Source organism: Malurus melanocephalus, unplaced genomic scaffold (assembly GCF_030028575.1).
Source record: "Malurus melanocephalus ecotype Western Australia unplaced genomic scaffold, MMel_1.1 scaffold_28, whole genome shotgun sequence".
In the NCBI taxonomy this organism is placed as follows: Eukaryota; Metazoa; Chordata; class Aves; order Passeriformes; family Maluridae; genus Malurus; species Malurus melanocephalus.
In genome coordinates, this window is record NW_026623260.1 from 591,744 (window position 1) to 601,422 (window position 9,679).

The 9,679-nt window shown below is 52.2% G+C and overlaps 1 protein-coding gene across 3 annotated transcripts; it reads left to right on the forward strand.

Annotated features, from left to right (window-relative positions):
• Positions 1–274: 274 nt before the first annotated feature.
• On the forward strand, positions 275–9,665 carry TAL1 (TAL bHLH transcription factor 1, erythroid differentiation factor). 3 transcript variants are annotated; one of them, XM_057390522.1, is made up of 5 exons: positions 275–399; positions 1,734–1,782; positions 3,094–3,522; positions 4,305–4,396; positions 8,299–9,665. In XM_057390522.1, exons 2-5 carry the CDS (start codon positions 1,754–1,756, stop codon positions 8,715–8,717), a joined length of 969 nt encoding a protein of 322 aa, XP_057246505.1. In that variant the 5' UTR covers positions 275–399; positions 1,734–1,753; the 3' UTR covers positions 8,718–9,665. The 3 variants fall into 3 exon arrangements, with proteins under 3 accessions (XP_057246505.1, XP_057246506.1, XP_057246507.1); XM_057390524.1 differs by having other exon boundaries at positions 375–399; positions 1,734–1,883; XM_057390523.1 differs by lacking the exon at positions 1,734–1,782.
• Positions 9,666–9,679: the final 14 nt, after the last annotated feature.

The following is a 9,679-nucleotide window of genomic DNA, read 5'->3' on the forward strand; positions in this document are numbered from 1 at the left end:
TTTTTTTTTTTTTTTTTTTTTTTTTTTTTTTTCAGTGTCTTTTTAAGAGCATCTAAGCACACACACATAAAAAGCTAGAAGGCATGCATTCCGGAGTTATTCCTATGCATATCCCTGCAATAATTTTCCGCTTTCCTTCGATAAAATTGCCAAATAATAATGAATCATTTCATAAATAATGGGTTTAGAAGCTTATCAGGGCAGGCGGGCCACTGCTGGGGTTTTATCTCTCTCGGCCACATTGCAGTAGTGTTCCGCTCTCCATACTAAATAGGAAACTGGACGTGATGTGGAATTAGAGCCTACCCAGCTGAAGCCACCCAACACTTACTACAAATATAGCCGCGATGCGTAGGCCACAAAATGGCTCCACTCACTTTTCCCAATGAAAAGCAAATGGTGAGTAAAGAGGAATCGGCTCTGCAGAGCTCTGGGCGCTGGGGACAGCGGGATGTGGTTTTGGGGGGCTCCGAAGGGCAGCGAGTGGGTTTTGGGGGGCTTCTGCCCCACGTAAGAGACAAGCGAGCAGAGAAAAGAAACACAAAACCGTTTCCGCGGTTGGATTTTAATCTTTTTTATTCTTTGATGCGGGGTGGGTGAGGAGGAGAATGCGCTTTCGCCTTTGAAATTGTGGGGTGCGGCACCCCCACCGCCGCGGGACCCCAGGGCTGCGGCAGCGAGGCGGCGGCTGGATCGGCCCCGGGGGAACCGGGGGAGAAGCGCCCACCGGGCCCGGGTCCCCCAGCCTCTSTCCCCAGGGAAAAACACCAGAACAMGGSCCGGCCCTGCCGACGGCCAGATCCTGAGCCCTTCTTCCCGAGAGGGGTCCCCCATATCCCTCCAGCCCCTTCACTTTGGGGCGATTTCCCTACAAAGGGCCRGCGGGAGAGGTGCGCTTTTAGGTTGGAAATTTCCTGCCGATCGGCTGCTGGAAAACAAAAGGATTTTACGGAGCAGAAACTAGCGGGCGGGGATAAAATGCCCCCCCTCCATTTTTTTTCCAAACGAAACCACCCCAATTTAAGGCAAAATACTACTGATATCTTCGCGATTTTTTGTATTTCGTTTTTTAACGAATGCGGGAACAGGCGCCATCGGGATTATTTCTTTTTTTAAGAAGGGGAAAACCTAATTTTTCGTGATTTCGTTGGCGGGGTGAACCGGCCTCGCCTTCCTGTCGCTCGGCGGCGGGGAGCGGGCTGTCGCGGTTCCTCGGCCGGGAGCGCGGCCGGTACCCGGCCCCTTGAGGAATTTAATTTGCCCCTTTAGGAATTAAATTTTCCAGCCGGACGTGGGAGAAACGCCGCCGCCGTCGCCGCTTCGTGCGAGCCCATCGGGAGAAAAACAACCCCGTGTCCGGCCCCGTCTGTGATTTCCTCCCGGGAAGACCGGGCTTGCAATGTGTCCAAAAAAACGCCCAATTCACCCCAAATACAGGGCGCTTTTTTCACGCCTTTTTTTCTCTGTTTATTTGTTTTTCCACGCCAGGCCATGGCCGTCGCTCGTTGCGGCCCCGTGTGCGAGGCGGCGGCTCCCGGCGGCAGCGGGGGGGGGACCCGGGGGTGGCCGCTGTCCCCTATCACAGGGGCCTCCCCGGGGTGTTGTCCCCTCCTTCCCTCTCCCCTGCACCTTTCTCCCTCCACTGATCTCCGGCAATCCGGACCCACGAGATCAACCCTCTCCCTTTTTTTTTTTTTTTTTTTTTTCTCTTCTCCCCCTTCTCTTCCTCCCAGGATTTAGCAGTTTTATCCCGATGCGGGTGTCCTTCCTCTCTGTAAAGTCGTAAGTACCTTGAGGTGGGAGGAGTAAATACAGCCTGACACTGAGAGCGCTTTTGTTGAAACAGGAGAGACTTGCGGTGTCCCTACTTAAATATGACACATGTGAGTAATCTCTTCCTATACAATATCGGAATAGGCAATTAGATTTTTCTTTCTAGAGGGCTGGCGGGAAGGGGGCTGGAGGGAAGGCAGAGAGCTTGCACTTTAGGTCGGGTGGTTGTATTTTTTTTCATTTTATTTTCCAGCACGATAGTGAGATATAGCAAAAAAAAAATTGGTGTTTTTCCTCGCGACTCAGCCTATCAGAAACGAAATAAAAAATTTCCCGAGGCAAAGGAGCGAGATGGATGGGTGGCAGTTCTCTGCTCCATGAAGCTCTTTATTTATATGGAAAAATAACCAASCAAACAAACAAAAATAACACCAAAACGAACGAGGAAATATGTGGGCGATAAAGCATAGAAATAATCGCGATATCGCTGTCTGCCCTCGGCGCGAGGTGCCCTGTCGCGACAGCATTTGTTCTGTGGGAGAAGGGGGACAATGCTGTGTGCGGCCGCGGCCGGGCCCCTTCCTCCTTCCTGCGGTAGCGAATGCGCGGGGGGATTGGCTCCGTTAGCGGCTGCTTTAACCCTCTCTCCCCCAAAAAAGTGGTTTCAGGTATATTTCGATTGTTTATAAATAACAATAAAAAATAAACATGGGAGAAGAGGYCGCCCTTGAGGCTAAGGCCGCTGCAGGCAGGCCGGGCCGTGACTGGGCTGGTTCCACAGGGCAGCAAACACCGCCGGGGACYCCAAAACGGGGAGAAATACCCCMCAAAAATGAGGGCGTGTGTGCTGAKCCTCCTCCGTAATTTGGCCGCATAATTTAACCCGCACCCTCGGCGGCGCTCCGGGCRCTGGCCGAGACCCCCTCGCTGCAGCAGCCGCCCCAATGGAACCGATGTGAATCCCCGCGGGGCTCCAGGAGGGGGGAAAAGGTGGGGAGGGTCCGGCCCGTCCCGGTCGTGCGGGACCGGGGCGCTGCGAAACGTCAAAGAGCCGCTCCGCGAGGCTTCGTGACGTCACGGCAGGGCCGGGGCGCCCCGTGACGTCACGGCACCGCACGGTTCGGCGGGGTGGACCCGCAGCCCCTCCCCGGTCCCTCCAACAAACTCTGACAGCTTTGGGGTGATCAGTGACACCCCCGTTTCTCACCGACGAGCTCTGAGCCCCAAAGCGGCCCTCCCCGTCGGGGCGGTGCCCGTGSAAGGGTAAAGCCCCCCCGGTGCCCATCCCGGGCCGGCCCTGAGCGCTGCCTCTCTCCGCAGGACGATGGACAGGCCGCCCGCCCCGCCGCCCCCCAGTGACCCCCGCGATGCCCGCCCCGCCCGGCGGCACGACTCGGAAGCGGAGACCACGAGCGAGCCGGAGAGCAGCCGCGGGGGCATGGAGGCGCCGGCGGACCCCCAGCTGCTGCTCAACGGGGCGGCCAAGGAGGCGGGCCGGCCCTCCCCCGGGCCCCCCGCCGCCCCTGTGCCCGTCATCGAGCTGGTGCGCCGGGGGGGCTCCCTGGACATAAAAAGCCGTGAGGCGGCGGGAGAGGCGATGCAGAGAGCTCCGGGAGCCGAGCCGTGCCGCGCCGCCGAGGCCGCCTGCGAGGCCCGCATGGTGCAGCTGAGTCCCCCCGCGCTCCCGCTGCAGCCCCCCGGCAGGGCCATGCTCTACAACCTGGGCCAGCCGCTGGCCACCATCAACAGGTCCGTGTCTCCGCATCCCATCCCATCCCATCCCATCCTATCCCATCCCATCCCGGAGCGGCTTCCCGAGGGGTGCTCGGTGGCGGGGCGGCGGGATGTGCGGAGCGGAGATGCGGGGCCAGCAGCAGCAGCAGCAGCACCCCTTCCTCCGCGTGGGGTTCGTCCCTTAGTCACCGCAGGCTTGCACGCAACTTTGCAAAGAAAGGGGAAAGGGGAAAAAAAGGAAAAAAAAAATGAACGGAAAACTCGTTCCTCGAATGAAAAATATTTACAGTGGAAAAGTCCTGGGCAGAGCAAAGGGGTCCGTCAGTAAACGGAYGAGAATTGGTTTAGTTCTTCGGAGCTCCCCGGGTTCCTTCTGTCCTCTGACGAGTCCCGCAAATAATCGCAAGGGATAGCAGAGGCTCGGACAGGGGCTGAGCCAGCCCGGGGGTGTGCGGAGACGGATTCCCTCTTCCCTCCGAGGGAAAGACCCGRCCCGGGTGAACCGGCATGCCCACCTGCGGGGGAGCACCCAACCGCGGGAATGGGGTGRATTTTGCCCTAAAACGCCCGCCTGGACGCCCCACGCCGCTTACATCCCACCCTGGGCTGGCGTCCCTTGCTGCGTGTTCCCGGGCAGCCGCGTGTGGTGTCGCCGCACGACCCCGGGCTCGGCTTCGTGAGCCGTGAGCTCCCCCCGAGGTCACGGAGCAGCTCCGCTTCCCGCTGGCCCCGGACGCAGCCCCGCCGCASGGGGGGATGTCGGTGTGTCCTCACGGCCTCTCTGCCTTTCTTTGCAGCGGGTTTTTCGGCGAACCGGACTCCTTCTCCATGTACGGCAGCAACCGGGTGAAGCGGAGACCCTCTCCATACGAGATGGAGATCACCGACGGTGAGAGTGTTTTGCCCCTGCGCCACTTTTTTGTGGGGAGGAAGGTCTCCGTTTGCCGAGGGGGGCAAGTTCCTGCACGATGCCTCACTCTGGGATTAAACCCCCAAATAACAAAAGGATTAATCCCCCAAACCGTAAATCAAGAACAGGACGCCCCAAGAGTCAGGGTGGCTCTCCTGTAAGGGGAGCCCACAGTGATCCCCAGCAGCGTGCTCGGTGCGTTTGCCTTCACCCAGCTAAGCAGTTCAGCCCCTGGCTAATTACATCCCTGCTCTGCAAATTGCTCAGAGATTAAATCCGAAAGAGGACACTAAATTTAAGCCTTTGTTGAAGTGCAGATCAGAGCCATTGCAGTGAGATGCTGCCTCTGTAAACCCTTTCAGGCAGGAGACGTTCGCACTGCAGACCACAGCCTTGGGCAGAAAGGACAACCCAACCTGGTTCTAAAGTGCCTGGGGGCAAAGAGCTAACCCCGTGCTGAGGTCTGCAGCGGCGCGATGGGATCGCGGCCGATCCCTTAATTCATTGAATATCCACACACTGTTCCCGTCTGCCGTGGAGAAATACCCCGCGGCAGAGCGTGGGAGATGTGGAAGGTGACAATCTGGTGTTCCAGCAAAGATCCCAGGTGCGGGCACCGCTGTTGGAGCTGCAGGATAATTCCAGGGAATGGAAAGCAAGGAGAAGGCAGGGCAGGGAGGGATGCTGTGTGCAAGGGGATATTTGCCCACGGGATGCTGTCCACGCAGAGGGACATTTGCAAGAACAATTTGCACGTGGAGGGCCGCTCTGTTTATCTGCGGAGTTAACAGCCCGTAAGCATGAGATTCGTTGAAATGTGTTTTCTCTTATTAACAATTGTAAACACTGCGTTCCAATTGCTGGACAATTTATTTTCCTCCTTTTCAGCTAGCTGTCCCTTTTCTTCTACCCAGCTAATCTAAGRTCAAATCATAATCTGCATCACTCTAAAATAATCCACCCCAAAATGACAGGCTCGGGGTATTATCTTCGTTTATCAGTCCTTTTCTCCCCACTCTTTGCCCTCCTGGTCCTTTCAGACTCAGCCCCATGGGACAGGGGATGTCACAGCCCTGGCACAAGAAGGGCTTTTTGTCTGGGTTTTGGTTCCGAGGCTTAGGAGTTACAGAGAAAAGTCCACCAAATCTCAGTGTCTGACTAAAGCTTTGGACTTGCTATTAAATTAAGTATCAAGGATTACAAAAATGCTTGGTTGTAACYGCGTTTTTTGAACATGTGGTTTGATGCAGGTGTACAGATTGGGCCCGATCCTGCAGGTTCTAGTTCATGTGAATTTCCAAGACTGGACTCAACATTTTTTTGGGGAAAAATAGGTATCAGATTTTGTTGTCTAAACAGGAGCAATTTGTAGGGATTTACATCTCACGCTTGAGTCATCTGTGTGGTCTGAAGGGCTTTACTTATTGCTGTGATGGTCACCTGCTGAGTTACATCCACGGCACACAGCAGCATCTCTCTTGAGGGTCCTCAGCCCTTGGGAGATGCAGAAGGGCAGGAAAGTCTTGCCAGACATTTTGTGACTTTTTTTTTTTCTGTAAGAAAATGATTTGCAAGTATTTCTTTATCTATTTTATGGAAATTTTGTTCCATTTAATATTTTCTTTAAAAATAGCTAGAAGTGCGCATAAAAATGTAAAAAAGTATCTCTAAAAAAGTATAGCCTGGAACTTTGGAAGCTCATCTATTTATTACTTTTCCTCAGATTTCTAATTACAATTAAAAAAGCACCAGTCAATCCATTAGGACAAAATCCAGGCAAAAATTCTCATCCGATYGCTTGAATTAATTATGAGGCAACTTTCTTTATGAGAAATAGATTTTCCATTATAAAACAGCTATGGGGCATTTTAATTTTCTTCATGGCATGACATGTTTTGGCCAAAACCTGATCTCTTTCTAAAAGATATGCTTTATTCACTTGGTGCAGGAATCAAGAATTTGAGTGGAGTCAGAATTTGTGTTGTATACTGAAGCTTGATTTGGGTGCCCCTGCATGAAAATGGACAGGTCTTTTTCTTCTGATTCCTGACCTATTTACGAATAGATGTCTTTTAGTCATCATCTTTCAGTGAACAGACACATGTTTGCAGCCTGTGWAGCCTGGCAGTCTCTTGAGATTTCTTTTCTATTTTTTTTTTTAATGAACGGTATTAGAGGTGGGATTATTTCTCATACCCTTATGGGACTGTTTTTAAGGGACTCCCAACTCCTGAGTGAGCTGTGAGGAGGAGTGAGATGTGTGGGTGCTCACACACTGGTGAAGCTGTCAGCTTTAATCTGGCTCTTGGGAGTGTGTCTCCATACAAACCCTTCAGCACAGGATATTCTGTGTGCTGTGCTGGACTGAAGGGGCTCAGCTTTCCCTGAAGGGAGGAAAGTGTGATGGTATCTAATCAGCTGGAAAAAGGGATTCCTCTTGTGCTGTGCAAGGTGGCACCTGGAGGGGTAGCTTGTGTGGGATGCTTATAAAAAGTCACTGTCAAGGCAGCCAAGAGTTTTGCTAGACAAGAATAAAGGTGTTTAATTGTGCCCTGGGGTGCTGATTTCACTGGGTGATGTCAGAGCTGTGGCCTAAACTGCTCACCAGGACCAGGGAATTGCTGTCACCAGGCAGGTGTCTCACAGTGGGGAGTACAGGGGAGAGATGGTGGGAATGGGGATTCCACAGTCCTTTGGGGTGACACTCACTGCTGTTTTGCTCCCCACTCTGTGATGGTTTTTGTTATATGTGGTGCTTCCTGTGGGAGTTTCCGCCACGGTCATTTTTCCAGATTTTCATGAGATTTATGTGACCTTCCATTGTTGATGTCTCCTAGAGGAGAYGATGGAAAGAATGTAATGATAAAAGCATCTTGTGGTAGTGTTCCCTCACTTGAGCTGGTTTCCATGGACCCAAGGACCTGCAATCCTGATTTACAGCACTGCTGCTCCTGCAGCTCAGCACTTTTGGGTCTCTTCTAGCATGGAGACAAAACTTTTCTCATTCCAATTGCAGTTACCCTGATGTGCTGAAAGGAGAGTTGGTGTGTTTTGTGCCTTCATCCTGTATAGCATCCCCTGTCAGAAATATGGCTGTAAAATTTCAAAGGTTTAATWGGAGGTTACATGTAATAAGGCCAAATGGGCATCTCTAGCAACTGAGAGTCCCTTTTCCAATCAGTGTCAGAAGGAGTTTTTGCCTTGTGGCAGAGACGTGTAGAGAGAGCAGGCAGCCCTCAGATGAGCTGTGAAGCTGTTCCATCSTCACCTGTGATCACCCTTCCAGCAGGACATTGGGGAAAACCACTTTGGGGGTCACATTCCTACCTGTCCTCGTGTCTACGGGGTGAATCCCACCACCCTGTTCTCATTCAGAGGGCTGCTGGCAATCCTGTGGTCTCTCTCAGCAGGGAAAACCTCAGGTCTCAGAGTGGTCAAAGCCTCTGATCAAGCTGATTTCCTCCAGTCCCGATGCTGTGTCCTTTAGACTATTTTTGGGATAGAAAATAAAGCCGTTCAGTGAGATAAAATTTGAATAGGATCTTTGTTGCTGAGTTACTCTTTTAGTTACCCTAAAACTATAGCAGTTTTCTGCACATATATCATGGCCTAAGCCTTCTTCCTTGGAGAGGCAAATTCAGATATCKGAGGAGACATCCAAAGAGATGCAACTCTATTTTAACCTTCCTCTGGACTGAAGTTACAGCTTTCTAAGCTCCAGGTCAGCTTCCAGTTAGCTGGAAACTCTTGTTTCCCTGCCTYGCTGATTAAACCTTACCAAAATCAATCAGTTAGCTGATTTGGGACACAGTGAGCTATTCAGTGAAGTAATACCTGACCTGTTAAGCCCAGCTCCTAACTCTGCGTGGTTGCAATTGCAGGTCCCCACACGAAAGTTGTCCGCCGCATTTTCACCAACAGCCGGGAGAGATGGAGGCAGCAGAACGTCAACGGGGCCTTCGCAGAGCTGCGCAAGCTCATCCCCACCCACCCGCCCGACAAAAAACTCAGCAAGAACGAGATTTTGCGCCTGGCTATGAAATACATCAACTTCCTGGCCAAGCTGCTCAACGACCAGGAGGAAGAAGGAAACCAAAGGGGCAAAGTGAACAAAGACTCGGGGATAGTCCAGGAAGAYCTCCTGCAGGACATGTTGTCTCCCAACTCTAGCTGTGGAAGCTCTTTGGACGGGGCGGCGAGCCCGGACAGCTTCACGGAAGAGCACGAGGCGCTGGATTCGAAGCACACGCGGAACCTGCACCACGCCATCCTCCCCGTGGAAGGCAGCGCGCAGCGGTGATGATCCTCACGCTGCTCCCCAAAAACCACGGAGGAGAGGCCAGGCCTGGCCGTGCAGCTGCTGGAACTTGTGCTTTGTGGGGTTTGTGACTCTGCCTTTCCCTGGGAGCTCGGGCGGAGTGCTGGAGCGTTGGCTGAGGACAGGACCAACCCAGACGGACGTTGGGGTTTAGGTACGCGACCGTACAAAGAAGAAAAGCGTTGAAGTCATCTTCGTTGTACAGAACTGCTCGGGATGGGACTCTGTGGAGGGTGAGGAGACGTGGCCGGTGCCTCTCCAGCCTTTAGAGGGTTTTCAGACCTCTTGATGGCCGTCTCTTTTCAAACAGTCATCTGGGTGAGACACGGAACTCCTCCATCCCTGCTGGTGGAGGCCACCGGCGCTTTCTGGCTCCACGTGGTGCTGGAAACTGCTGCATCACGCCAGAGCTGCAGCRATTGGAGCTCTAAAAGGAGCTTGGCTACATGTTCCTGTTGTCCGAGAGCTTTTGACTGTATCTTTTTAAAGAAGTGAAAAAACACCCTCAGCAAAAGAACTATTAAAAGGATTTAGACTATTTCTTTTTCTCTCCTTTTTTCTTTTTTCTTTTTTTTTTTTTTTCTCCCCTCCCTTTCTTCCTTTCCCTTCTATCTATTTTTGGATTGTTTGGGGTTATTGTATTTATGACGTGGGATTACTTCTGTTTAACACTGTCATGCAGTATCCACTGAATGAAAAGGTACATAAGTGTTTTCTGCCACCCTCCCAGTCCCTGATTCTTCTGCTGGTAACACTCAGCAGCTGCGTTCCAAGCCTGTTGTGGTCTCCTAGATCTTTTTCTGTGATTTCTTTAGGGCCAGAGCTTCTCTCAAGAAAGATGAATTTCAGAGTTGGTAAGGGAAAAAAAAAATATTTGCTAGTGAAGTATGTCCTTGGACTGGGGGATTTTTAAATTCAAAAAAGCAAAAAGGTGTATTTTTATA